Below are 14,162 nucleotides of genomic sequence, written 5' to 3' on the forward strand. Positions count from 1 at the left end.
TCATTAAGAAAGCCCAGCAGAGGATGTACTTCCTGAGGCAGCTGAAGAAATTCAACCTGCCAACACAGACGATGATGCAATTCTACACTGCAATCATCGAGTCCATCCTCACCTCCTCCATCACCGTGTGGTACGCTGGAGTCGCCACCTCTTACAAACAGAGACTGCAGCGTGTTGTGCGCTCTGCTGAGAAGGTGATTGGCTGCAGACTCCCATCTCTGCAGGACCTGTACACCTCCAGGACACTGCGGCGTGCAGCTCGGATCTCAGCTGACCCTTCTCACCCTGGACACAGTCTGTTTGACCTGCTCCCCTCAGGCAGGAGGCTCCGGTCCATTCGGACCAGAACCTCTCGCTATAAGAACAGTTTCTTCCCCTCTGCTGTTGAACACATGAACAATAACCATATGACTGTCCCCGCCACTAACACATGACCCTACGCTGTGTTCACTGCATCTGTCCCATGCACTGATCATCACCTGCATTCATATATATTTCAATCTGCTTATCACTTTTTTAAATGTTTATTTTTATTTATTTATTTTACAGGCTGCGTCACGCCTGTTCAAGAGTTGCCCACAACAGATGGCAGGAATAAAATCTCCGCAAAAATTTTCTGGCACAACTTCACCTGTTTCCAAGGTGCATGGAGAGGATGAAAGAATTCACAAAGCAGGAACTCCAGCAACACTTGAGGGAAGATGAACAACTTTAATAATTGACCAACGCGTTTCGGCTTGTGGCCTTCATCAGGGTCATAGTAAAACATTGTAAAAATTGCTTAAATACAAGACAGGAAACAGAAAAAATTTCAAATTAACCAGTCAAAACTTCATAGATAGGTCAGCTGACATATAATGGGTAGGTATTGGTTAATTGGCTCACGCCCAAGTAAATACCGGACTAGATCATTACTGATGAGGAGGGGGGGGGTGACATAACCCCCATATGTCTGAAAATAACACATGCATGAAATGCATAAGGAGGATGCTATAAATATACACACGGGTTTAAAAAAAGGGGGGGGGGGGTCTTTAATGGTAAAAGCACGTTTGAATTAGAAAACAAGACTACAGGAAGGAATAAAATCTCCAACTACATACTAAACGAAAAAATGTTTGGCTGTCCAGACAAAACCCTCTTGGGGTCCAGATTTGGACCAGAGTCAGGGGATTGGGGATCCCTGTTGTAGGGTCTACCTTACCATGTAAAGTACTTGAAGGAGACTGTTGTTATGATTGAAATAAAACCCAACTGAAAAACTAAACACACTAACACTTTGTCACAAATTCAGCAGAGAGAAGTCCCTCGCTGTGCACACAGAGCCGAGAAAAGAGACGCTCATGTCTGTTCATTTCTGCTCTGTTTGATGAAAACTGTGTTACTGAGGAACAATGAGAGGACTCGCCTCTGAACACTCAGCGTGAGGAGTTGACACTGCAATAACAATCACACATCAACATACAGAAGATTGTTTCAGTGTTAGGTTTAGTGAAATTTGAGGTTAATGGTGTGCCTCAGACTTTGTAATTCCTGTGTGTATGACTTATTTAAACATTCTCCTAAATGCAAAACAACGTTTACCTTTTAAGACTAAATAAATCTGAAAGCTTTTCCATCCTAAAAGAGTACAACAATGTGTAGTTTATGATGTTCTAAAGGTTTCAGCAGCTTTTTGAATTTGTCACATGTGTGGAAAGGTATGAGTGAGTCTTTGTATCGTACTGTGAGTGATGCTCGTCAGCACACAAACCCAGAGTTTCTCTACAGGAACACAGAGAGAGTTATTCCCTGTACTGTAAGGACACATTCAGCATTGTGCAGTAAATCCAGATCAGCCCAGTTAAATGATTACATGGATGTGAGTGTGATCGTCAGAGCAGCACTGATCAGTGTCAGGTTATAATGACCAAGGTGTACACAAACACTAAGTTTGATATTAAAATGTGTGAAGTGTAAATTCAGCCAAAGCCTTTAACTGGGCTGTGAAAAAATACAAAATAACAGTATTTAATGCTGAGGTGGTGTCAGCTGTATAATATAATTCTGCATCCATCCTAGTAAGAAGGAAAGGAACCACTGTATGTGTTTGTTCTTCACATGCCGTTAACTGAGAATGAAGTCATTTGGATGAGTTTTTCTTGTATTTTGTTCATCTCACATCTCTTATTCGCTTCCATATGAGGGGTTAGTGATGCCCAAATTTGTCGATGGGGTGTTTGTCGATGGGGTGAAGCAGGGCAGGCAATGAGCAGCTGGCATCTGACAATGTTAGTACCACATGATCTGCATATAAAGTTATGATGGGTTTCACAGTTCCTAATTGCAACGGCTAGTGGCTCCATAGCCAAAAGTGCAGGGGGGACCGCAGACCCAAATGTAAATGGAGTCGTTTTCCATATGAGTGTAGCAATAGCTCTGGCCTTGGATGTGAAAGGGGAAGTCTTGAAGACTTTATGAAAAATTCCACGACATCTTCATGATGGAAAATGGCTGAAAATAAAAATGGCTTTCATTTTAGCCAGCTTCTCATTTTACAAACAGTCTCCACTGAAATGCAGCCAGATGCTGCTCCTTTTCTCTCATTCTTCAATTGTTCTCGAAACTCTTTTTCTCTCTCTATTGATCTGTGTACCTGGTTTGTACCACTTCACTCGCTGTGTTTAGAGCATCTCCTCCCTTTCTCCTTTCAATTAATCATATGAAGCTAGGTTGTCTTAGTATGTGATTTGCTGCATGGTGAGCCGTCAAACTAAAGTCTAAAGTCTGCCTGCATGAATTTTCAGCAGAACTGAGAGAGATTATTTGGCTCCCCCCGACAGAAGCCTGTTCATCTCATTCGAACTCTGCTCATTACATTGTGTTAGTATGTTAGTAATTTTACTGGATGGAAAAGCAGCTCTGAGTGATTATTTAGATTTGAATCACAGTTTTTTAGTGATAGTATTTGAGAATTATATTACTCTTGTCGTATCATTAATTTAGTATTATTATTAGAGATGGCACAATACCACTTTTTATGTCCGATACCGATAACCATATCATAAATGATGATAAATTTGGAAATCTGCTGATACCGATATAAATCCAATATAGCGTATTTTATAATGAATAAACATTTTTTATATCTTGCTGCATTTTGTATAAGTTGCTACTCAAAGTTAAAAAAAAAAACAAGCAAAACTAACTATTCTGTTATACCTTTATGCAAAAAATACACTACACCCAAAATATTTCATAGTTCAGCAATACTGATCAATCTATTAAACTTAAACCTGCACCATCCTCCGTATTCTGTTTTTTTATTCAGTTTTTAGTGGATATATTAAGCAACCTAACTAATAGGGTTGCAAATTCCCAGGAAAAAAAAGGGGAACCATCCTCCCCACCCTCAACCTCATAATGCTTAACTGACGTAATTGTCTTTAATTTAATGCACATGTAAAAAAAAAATTAATGCACAGAAATCAGTACTTTTTCTACAATAATTACATAGATTCAACATCTTTCTTCAACAGAATTGTAGACTACATAGATGGTATCTTTCCAAAGGAAAAAGTACTATAGCTTACTAGGGTATATTAGACTTAATAGTTACTATATACAGTAATGGACTTCTATACATTGTACATCAGATAAAAACTTTGGTTGTAAGATCCAGATATGTATTTAATAAAAGCTACACATGAGAATAAGAAAGAAAAGTATGTCTTTGTACCCCCTTTTCCCTGTTCATGCCCTATCGGCCCCCCTGGCTAAACTTTGCTAGATCCGCCCCTGCACAGTTACCAGCCGTCAGAAAAGCTGATCAGCTGATCATTGATCAGCTCCATGATTGACACGTAGTGCTCCGACGTGCTAAGGTTTTGAGCTCGGTTTCGCCATGTCGCAAGTTTTGTGAGGTGCTTTTGTGATATTTAATGGATCGGATTACATTTTTTATTTCTCTCCGATATCCGATCTAGTAATTTAGGTCAGTATCTCTCTAATTATTATAATACTTTTGTTACTATTATAGTTTTTGTAGCACATTAAACTGAGCTAAGTGTTATAATGTAAGCAATAAAAGATAACTGGACGTTGGCAAAGATGCTCTTTATTTCAGGCGATGTTCAGGATTAAAATGGTGGTGGGAAAGACTTTCATTGTGACCTTTGTGGAAAAACTTTCAGTCATCAAAAGACCCTAAAAATACATCAACGTAGACACACTGCAGACAAAATGAACTACTCCAAAGAATGTGAGAAAGGCTTCCCCAGACCAAAGGACTTAAAACAGCATGAACTCATTCACAGTGGGGTTTAAAAGCATGTCTGTGATCAGTGTGGGTCATCCTTCACCACTGCAAGTCAGCTCAAAAGACACAAACGTGTCCACACAGGAGAGAAACCATACAGGTTTAGACACTGTGACAAAAGCTTCTCACAAACAAGACCAAACGACACATCTGTCTCCTCCCTGTGTGAGCTCGCCACAATATGTTTGGCTATACCCTCTATTTTTGGTAATTCCACGCATTAAGAGGCCCTAATGCCCGTGTCTCAATCTCGCATCTCATAATGAAGTGAAGAAATATTTTTAAAAATAATTTGAAGGCAATAAGAGAGTGTTACAAGCATAGTGCTAAAGAATGTAGCCTCATGGGCAGTGTAGTCCGTGCTGCAGGGAGAATGGACTGCCATACCCGCGATGTGTCTGTGAGCGAGGAGGGAGAAAAAGGAGAAAAGTACGAGTTGTCATAGAGCAGAAACAGGAGCTGGAAGCATGTAAATACAATAATAATCACTGCAGCCAAAAGCCCAGTTGTAAGTACGTTATTAAGACTCGACTGTACGCTGTGTTCGTGTTTTCCTCTGAAACAATAAGTTCCGTTGGAGCAGCCTTTCAATGCCTCTCTCTGTCTCTGGATAGCAAACTTGACCCAGACAACAAAGTTCTGTAATCTGTAGTGGAATACATTTTAAAAGTAACCTTCCCAACACTGTTAATAGACCTCTCTGCATTGAATCATACTTGTTATTAATCTCTGTCTGTCTTTTCTCCTGTCTTCCTTCTCTCACCCCAACCGGTTGTGCCAGATGGCCGCCACTTCCTGGTTATTTGAGAGTTCTGCTTTCCTGTTAAAAGGGAGATTTTCCTGCCGTTTTCATCAGATTCCACCACACTGCATTTTTGCAGGAAATGCAACTTTTTATATTTTTTATTTAACATTTAATTAACAATATATATATTTGGATTTAAACTAGAACAAGACTTGGTATTATTTAAATGGTATGCTTATGTCTCTGACATTACCCCCAAAAAACTGGACTCATGTCTTAAAAGTTGGTCTGCTAAAGGACTGCCTACATTTGATAGCTTGATTAAAGATGGAAATTTTATTAGTGTTGATACATTGAAACAAAAATACAACCTGGAAAGACAGGATTTATGCCGATATTTGTTAATAAGACACTATATAAAGAGGACAATTAGAGTGGTGTCGGACACTAATGTAGATTTGATAGCAATGCTCAAAAAGGCATATAGTGGTGACGTCAACAAAAAACACATTTCCTGTTTGTATACATTTTTTACAAATAAGATGGGAGAAGGAGGGAGGAGTGTGCATAACACAGGATGAACTGAAATGCACTAGCTCACAAAGATGGAGGGAATTTGGATGGAAATTTTGATTAGGTTCTTTATCACCTCTTACCAAAAGACTCATTATGATGGGAATCCCCCGTATGCTGGAGAAAATATGGACACAGACGAGTACATCTCTGACATTTGCAGGCAGAATTTTAAACCTTGGGTGAAACGTGCTCAATGCAGTTCTTAAGCATGCATGCAAATGTTCATTAGTCAGCTGTGAGCGAGTTTTCCCCATTCATCTTTAAATGCCAGATTTTCACTTCAGGAAGCACACAGCCCCACTCCACTGACAACTTGCTGTTGGCCAACACCCTCAATGACTTTTACTGCCGGTTTGATGAGACATCGAGCAGCTTTCACACCTCAATAGAGACACTTTGGTCACTCATCCTCCCACCTTCCCCACTCCCCCCACAACAGAGCCATCGACGCTATCAAAGACTTCACCCACAGGAGCCCCCTTCTCACTTCACACCTATGAGGATTTCACACCACCTTCTCCCACTACAACCCTTCATATTCATGAAGCAGAAGTGAGGACGCAGTTTAACCCTTTAGACCTACTAAATAACACACAATAAGCCAAAACACACATCAAACATTAAAGTTCAGTTATGCCAGCTTTAACCTTGGGATGCCTCAGCTTCTCCTTTATATCCCCCACACTCAACTCTCTGCATCAGGAAGCTCCTGGCACTGGTCACCCTGGGAGTTTCGTCCTTCTACGCCCCAACAGTTAGCAGATAACATAGTGAAGCATCGCCAAGCAGTTTTCACAAGGTCAAGCTGACACAAAATTTGACTCTGACTTTAAACACTGGTCACTTCAGGTGTTGCTCTGATATACAGGAAATGACATCACGGCTCAAACTCTTTGTCAGTAAACCATTTCTTTATTTAACATGTAAAATTTTGGTTTAACTGTTGCAGGATTTCATTACACAAACAAGCTGAAAAAAAAACTGCAGAACACATGGATCAATGCATTCAATAAAAATATAACAGGAAACAGATTTCTTAATCAAACTGCTGGAACAAAGCTAACCACTCAACACAAACACTACAGTAGAACAGTTTAGAAAGCTTAAAATGTAACGAGAGGCACATTTTCATTCATAGGTGTCTAATCAGATCTTTACAGAAGACTCCACCTGAACTCTGTGGAGCCTGATCTCAAGGGTTTAAGTCTGACCCTGAAACCAGAAGAGGATCTTTCTGTCTCTTCAGATTCACTGTGATCCAGAGATGGGAGTGATTTCCGTCCTGCATCACGCTGATGTTTGCACAGAGGAGATAATTTAGTAAATGTTTTTGAACATTGGTAACAGTAAAACAGTTCCTTCATAATCATTATGCAAATTTTTACTCTGTGAATGGTACTCATGGCCATTGACCAGTGGTTGTTGATCAATGGTCATAAGAATTTGCATATTAATGAAGAAGAAATTGACCTCACAGCCCATTGTTCATTCATTGGGCCGGTTTCAGTCGTTATGCAAATGTTCTGTTTACAAGATTAACTTAAAAGTGGGAATCAAGACGTAACACTTTATTTGTAACATGGAATCGTTTGTGAGTGGAGTATGAACTGAGATTACTCAAACTCTTTCACAGATGAAGTTCTCTTTCATGTGTCTCCGTTCATGCTTAGTATGATCACATGATTGCGAAAAGGTTTTGTCACAGTGTCTGCACTGGTATGGTTTCTCTCATGTGTGGACTCGTTTATGCTTTTCAAGCTGACGTGCACTGATGAAGGATGACCCACACTGATCGCAGACATGCTTTTTAACGCCACTGTGAGTGAGTTCATATTGTTTGAAGTGCTTTGAAGTGGTGAAGCCTCTCCTGCATTCTTTACAGTAGTTCATTTTGTCTGCAGTGTGTCTACGTTGATGTATTTTCAGAGTCCTTCAATGACTTCATGTTTTTCCACAAAGGTCACAACAAAAGTCTTTCCCATAGCGATGACAGGGTTGAGAACTTGATCCATCTGTGTTGCTCTGCTTCTAAACAAAGACACAAAGACAGTGTAAGTCAGTCCGTCAACATTTTTATCCTGAATGTCGCCTGAAATAAAGAGCATCTCTGCCAAAGTCCAATTACATTTTACTGCTTACATTATCACACTCAGCTCAATTTAATGTGCTATAAAAACGATAAGAGTAAAAACATTAAATTAATACTAGTTTAATGCTACAATAACAGTAATACAATTCTCAAACACTATCCCTAAAAACCTGTGATCAGAGTCTGAATAATCATTCAGAGCTGCCTTTCCATGCAGTAGAATTGCTAACATGCTAACACAATTTGATGAGCAGAGTTGTTTCAAACAGTCGGGCTGACAAGATAGACATAAAAATACATACCTCACAGTAACTGCACTTGTAGAGTCTTTCTGGTGTGGATCTGTTGGTGTCGTCTCAGAGAATGTGGAGATTTAAAAGTCTTCTCACACAGGTCACATTTATAAGGCCTCTCCTCAGAGTGGGTAAACATGTGACATCGTAACTCTCTGTTTGTAGCAAACTGTTTGCCACACTGCTCACAGCAATACACATCATGCCTGGTGTGAATGCGTAAGTGTGTATTTCGCCTCCCTATCCGGCTGAAGGTTTTTCCACAAATGTCACAGCTGTATGCCTTAATTCCAGAGTGGGTAACTAGATGACTCTGTAAGCTGCTACTGTGAGTAAAAGCTCTGCCACACTGATCACAGGTGTACGCTTTAACTCCACTGTGGATCAGTTGGTGTGTTTTTAAGCTTCCAGAGTGGGTAAAACACTTTCCACACTCGTCACAGCTGAATGGTTTCTCTCCACTGTGGATGAGTTGGTGTATTTTTAAGCTTCCAGACTTGCTAAAAGACTTTCCACACTCGTCACAGCTGAATGGTCTCTCTCCAGTGTGGATGAGTTGGTGTGCTTTTAAGTTTCCAGAGTGGGTAAAAGACTTTCCACACTCATCACAGCTGAATGGTCTCTCTCCAGTGTGGATCAGTTGGTGTGTTTTTAAGTTTCCAGGGTGGGTAAAAGACTTTCCACACTCATCACAGCTGAACGGTCTCTCTCCAGTGTGGATGAGTTGGTGTGCTTTTAAGTTTCCAGAGTGGGTAAAAGACTTTCCACACTCATCACAGCTGAACGGTCTCTCTCCAGTGTGGATGAGTTGGTGTGCTTTTAAGCTTCCAGAGTGGGTAATAGACTTTCCACACTCATCACAGCTGAATGGTCTCTCTCCAGTGTGGATCAGTTGGTGTGTTTTTAAGTTTCCAGAGTGGGTAAAAGACTTTCCACACTCATCACAGCTGAATGGTCTCTCTCCAGTGTGGATCAGTTGGTGTGTTTTTAAGTTTCCAGAGTGGGTAAAAGACTTTCCACACTCATCACAGCTGAATGGTCTCTCTCCAGTGTGGATTAGTTGGTGTGTTTTTAAGTTTCCAGATTGGGTAAAAGACTTTCCACAGTCTCTACAGCTGAACGGTTTCTTTCCAGTGTGGATCAGTTGGTGTTTTTTTAAGTTTCGAGAGTGGGTAAAAGACTTTCCACACTCGTCACAGCTGAACGGTCTCTCTCCGGTGTGAATGACCTGATGCATTTTTAGGGAAGCTTTCACAGTAATGTCTTTCCCAAACTCGTCACAGTATTTTTTTCTTCCACTTCTTTCTTCAACGAATTTGTCGGGCTCCTGAGAGCGCTGACTTCTCGATCCACGTTGGTCCTGCAGTGACAGAGATACAAACAGAGGCAGTGAGTTGTGGGAAATACATTATTCTAACCGGCCTTTTATTAGTGGTATTTTGTGACCTTTTATTAAATAAGTAGTTATACTTATTTTCATACACACATTGCAAATGTGCTCATGAGAGTTGGCATTCAGTCTTTTGAGGGTCAATGCAAACACACTTACAGACACAGATAAATATTAGACTTGTTTCTAGGGCAAAGGTGAGAGACATTTGGCCTCCAAAGTGCCTGTACGCCTGCTCAGAGAGATTAGCACAGGATATATATATATATATATATATATATATATATATATATATATATATATATATATATATATATAGTGATCAGTGAGATGCTTGGCTACAAGTTGAACAGCCACAAGGGGCAGTACCCTGGAGAAGGAGGCTAGAGGGTAAGATCAAAGTAGCACGGAGCGAGGTTAGCCAACTAACGGAGTTGCAGAAAGGTGCGACAAAGAAGGTGCATAAGAAATACAGCAAGCTGTCCATACCTGAGGCCTTGGAAACTGCCAAGCAAAGACTCACAGCCTTGGCCAGCCGCTTGAGGAGGTACACCAGAGAGATAGAAGGCAGGAGAATAAACCAGCTGTTCTCCACAGAACCAGCAAAGGTGTACTCTCAGTGGCAAGGGAACGACCGTGGCTCAGGGGGTTGGAAATCGCATCTGTAACCAGAAGGTCGCCGGTTCGATCCCCGGGCTCTCTGTCCTGGTCGTTGTGTCCTTGGGCAAGACACTTTACCCTACTTGCCTACTGGTGTTGGCCAGAGGGGCCGATGGCGCGATATGGCAGCCTCGCTTCTGTCAGTCTGCCCCAGGGCAGCTGTGGCTACAACTGTAGCTTGCCTCCACCAGTGTATGAATGTGAGAGTGAATGAATAGTAGTATTGTAAAGCGCTTTGGGTGCCTTGAAAAGCGCTATATAAATCCAATCCATTATTATTATTATTATTATTAATAATAATAAGAGAACAGCACCCCCAAGGCTAGAGACGGAGCAATACTGGAAGAGCATATGGGAGAAGGACGCAACCCATAACGGCAATGCTCAGTGGCTATTGGATCTGAGGGCAGACCACAGCGACCTCCCTGAACAGGGTCCAGTAACCATCACAGTGGCAGATATCCAAGAAAGGGTCCCCAGTATGAAGAGTTGGACAGCACCAGGGCCCGACATGGTTCACGCCTACTGGCTAAAGAAGCTGACTGCACTCCACGAGCGTCTGGCAGCACAAATGAACCAGCTGCTAGTTAACGAGAGACACTCGGAATGGCTAACCGAAGGTCGGACGGTCCTGATCCCCAAGGACCCCAAGAAGGGACCGGTCCCCTCCAACTACCGACCAATAACCTGCCTCAGTACTACATGGAAGCTCCTGTCAGGCATTATATCGGCTAAGGTGAACAGGCACATGGGTCAATACATGAGCGGGACACAGAAAGGAATTGGCAAGAATACCAGAGGCGCAAAACACCAGCTACTGGTAGACAGAACAGTCAGCCGAGACTGCAAGACCAGACTGACCAACCTGTGCACTGCCTGGATTGATTACAATCAATCAATCAATCAATCAATCTTTATTTATAAAGCACTTTTCATACAAAAAATGTAGCACAAAGTGCTTTACATAGTTAAAAGCAGCCCACCCCACCCTCCAACTCAGTCCCCACACTCTCATTAACATAAATGATGTGAATACACACATATCTCCCCCACCCCCACCCCCCACCCACCCACACCACACACACACACACACACACACACACACACACACACACACACACACACACACGCACACTTAAAGAGTAAAAATTGGGCTGGGTTCACATGAGTCAAGTGAGGAAACATTATAACAGAGAGCCGTCTGCACCGGGAGCCGGTCACAGACCGCAGCCTCCAGGCTGGGCACACAGCAGGAGGGAGGCAAAGGAGCCCCCCAGCCAGGCTGAGAGGACCCCCAGAGACCCAGCAGCCACGGTCGATCACAGCCCCGGTGCAGAGAGCGCCCTCCGAGGAAACACTGGAGATATGCCACAATAGGCTATATACAGGGTAAAATGATAAAATAAATAAGAACGGGATACAATATAAATATACATATAAATAGAGTAAGAAGATTAAAAAATGAATAAGAATAAAATCAATAAATATTAGGTAAAGCCTAAATTAATAATAAAATAACAGGATAGAATAAATAAGCATAAAATAAATAAACGCTAAGTAAAAGCTAAATTAAAAAGGTGGGTCTTGAGCCTGTTCTTAAAAACATGTACGTTCTCTGCGGCCCTGAGCTCCTCCGGCAGGCTGTTCCACAGACGAGGACCGTACCACTGAAAAGCTGCCTCTCCGTGAGTATGTGTCCTGACTTTAGGGACAATCAAAAGGCCAATACCAGAGGACCTCAGGGTCCGCGAGGGTTCATATGGTAAAAGCAGATCTGAGAGATAAGAAGGCCCAAGACCATTAAGACATTTAACAACCAATAAAAGAACTTTAAAATCGATCCTGAAACACACGGGGAGCCAATGCAGCGATTCTAAAACCGGTGTAATGTGGGCCCGCCCTCTGGTCTTCGTCAGCACGCGAGCTGCCGAGTTTTGCAAAAGTTGTAAAGTTGAAATATTCTTCTTAGGAAGACCAGAGAGCAAGAAGGCCTATGACTCAATGCCCCACAGCTGGATACTGGAATGCCTAAGAACCTTCATCAGGAACTCAATGGGGATGTGGCGTACAACACTAGAGGCCAACTCCAAGCCCATAGCACAAGTCACCATCAAGTGCGGGATCTACCAAGGAGATACTTTGTCCCCACTGCTGTTCTGCATAGGCCTGAACCCCCTCAGTGAGATCATTAACAAGACTGGCTACGGATACCGACTACGGAACGGAGCAGTTGTCAGCCACTTCCTGTACATGGATGACATCAAGCTGTATGCCAAGAGTGAACGAGACATCGATTCACTGATCCACACTACCAGGCTATACAGCAATGACATTGGAATGTCGTTCGGACTGGAGAAGTGTAGTCGGATGGTAACAAAGAGAGGGAAGGTAGTCAGAACTGAGGGGATTGAACTACCAGAAGGCAACATTGCAGACATAGAGGACAGTTACAAGTACCTGGGGATCCCGCAGGCGAATGGGAACCATGAAGAGGCCGCTAGAAAAGCTGCAACCACCAAGTACCTGCAGAGGGTCAGGCAAGTCCTGAGGAGTCAGCTGAATGGTAAGAACAAGATCCGGGCCATCAACACGTACGCCCTGCCCGTGATCAGGTACCCTGCTGGGGTAATAGGCTGGCCAAAGGAGAAGATAGAAGCCACTGACATAAAGACAAGAAAGCTCCTTACCATGCATGGAGGGTTTCACCCCAAGTCCAGCACCCTGAGGCTGTACGCTAAGCGGAAGGAAGGGGGCCGGGGACTGGTGAGTGTCAGCACCACAGTCCAGGATGAGACAACGAACATCCAAGAATACATTGGGAAGATGGCCCCAACTGACCAAGTGCTCAGTGAATACCTCAGGCAGCAGAAACCCAAGAAAGAGGAGGGAGACGAGGAACCATCATGGAAGGACAGGCCCCTGCACGGTATGTACCACCGGCAGATAGAGGAGGTGGCTGATATCCAGAAATCCTACCAGTGGCTGGACAAAGCTGGACTGAAAGACAGCACAGAGGCACTAATCATGGCAGCACAAGAACAAGCTCTGAGTACAAGATCCATAGAGGCTGGGGTCTATCACACCAGGCAAGACCCCAGGTGCGATTGTTTGTATAGTGAGCGTTTAAGACTGTACTCTTGGTACAGTTTTTATTTTTGCTGCTTTTGTCTTACACTGTCAAATAAACACAGATTTGCAGCGTTTGTATGTGTGTGCAAAAGCAAATGTGCCAGGCCTCAAAGACAATGGATGCTTTGCACAACAAAAGCAGGATGTGAATCGAGCATATGACCTGTACAAATCTCAGCAGGGGTGATTAACACCTCGGGACTTTCACCAGAAAATAAAAAAGTCAGTAATTCTAGTAGGTGTTGGGTTCAAGGGATTTCTGCAAATTTGCGCAGGGTTAGTAAATCTAGTGTTGAAGTTAGCTCGGTGCTTACCTTTAGATGAGCCCACAAACCGAGAGAAACTCCGTGATGAAGCTGGAACTCTTTCCAAACATAGGAAACAGATCAGGGAGCAGAGACCCACGTGGTTCACGCTGATCTCAGCTACGATCCAGGAGACAAGGGTGGGCAGATCGATGCAGATATCGATCCAGACGTTGGTAGTGGTTTTTGATCAATACGTTAGTTTGTTTCTCTCCTGTAGATTCACTTCTTTACTCGCTGTGGATGAAAAAGCAGCTCTGTCTGTGTGAACACCTCTTCTTATGCGGCAGACGCACTTTGCTCCGCCCCCTTCTTCCTGCCCTGCTGGGATTTGTTACTGTGCCGTCACGTGACTCAGATGCGCTCAGAAGACGCATTTGGACTGCAGAGAGTGAGAAAGAGGAGCAACATGTGGAGATATTTTATGACTGTAATTGAAAATGCTGGAGAACAGATGGAAGGCATGTCAAGCCACAGGGGACCACAACAAGCTGTAGAGTTCAGCTTATTTTTTCACACCTCAGTTAAATGCTTTGACTGAAGTCTCACTGCACACACTCAAACTTAGTGTTTGTGTACACCTTGGTCATTATAACCTGACACTGATCAGTGCTGCTCTGACGATCACACTCACATCCATGTAATCATTTAACTGGGCTGATCTGGATTTACTGCACA

General features: G+C 42.8%; 1 protein-coding gene across 1 annotated transcript; it reads right to left on the reverse strand.

Moving 5' to 3' along the window:
* Positions 1 to 7,819: 7,819 nt before the first annotated feature.
* LOC120745972 (zinc finger protein 418-like) lies at positions 7,820 to 13,617 on the reverse strand. The gene is made up of 2 exons (XM_040051210.1): positions 13,494 to 13,617; positions 7,820 to 9,360 (listed from the first exon to the last, which is right to left on the reverse strand). Exon 2 carries the CDS (start codon positions 9,235 to 9,237, stop codon positions 8,011 to 8,013), a length of 1,227 nt encoding a protein of 408 aa, XP_039907144.1. The 5' UTR covers positions 9,238 to 9,360; positions 13,494 to 13,617; the 3' UTR covers positions 7,820 to 8,010.
* Between the last annotated feature and the right edge of the window lie 545 nt (positions 13,618 to 14,162).

Source organism: Simochromis diagramma, unplaced genomic scaffold, assembly GCF_900408965.1.
Source record: "Simochromis diagramma unplaced genomic scaffold, fSimDia1.1 OVJJ01000644.1, whole genome shotgun sequence".
Classification (NCBI taxonomy): domain Eukaryota; kingdom Metazoa; phylum Chordata; class Actinopteri; order Cichliformes; family Cichlidae; genus Simochromis; species Simochromis diagramma.

Coding starts and splice junctions, on each gene's coding strand:
- LOC120745972 (XM_040051210.1), bottom strand. CDS start 9,237: ATGCATCAGGTCATTCACACCGGAGAGAGACCGTTCAGCTGTGACGAG.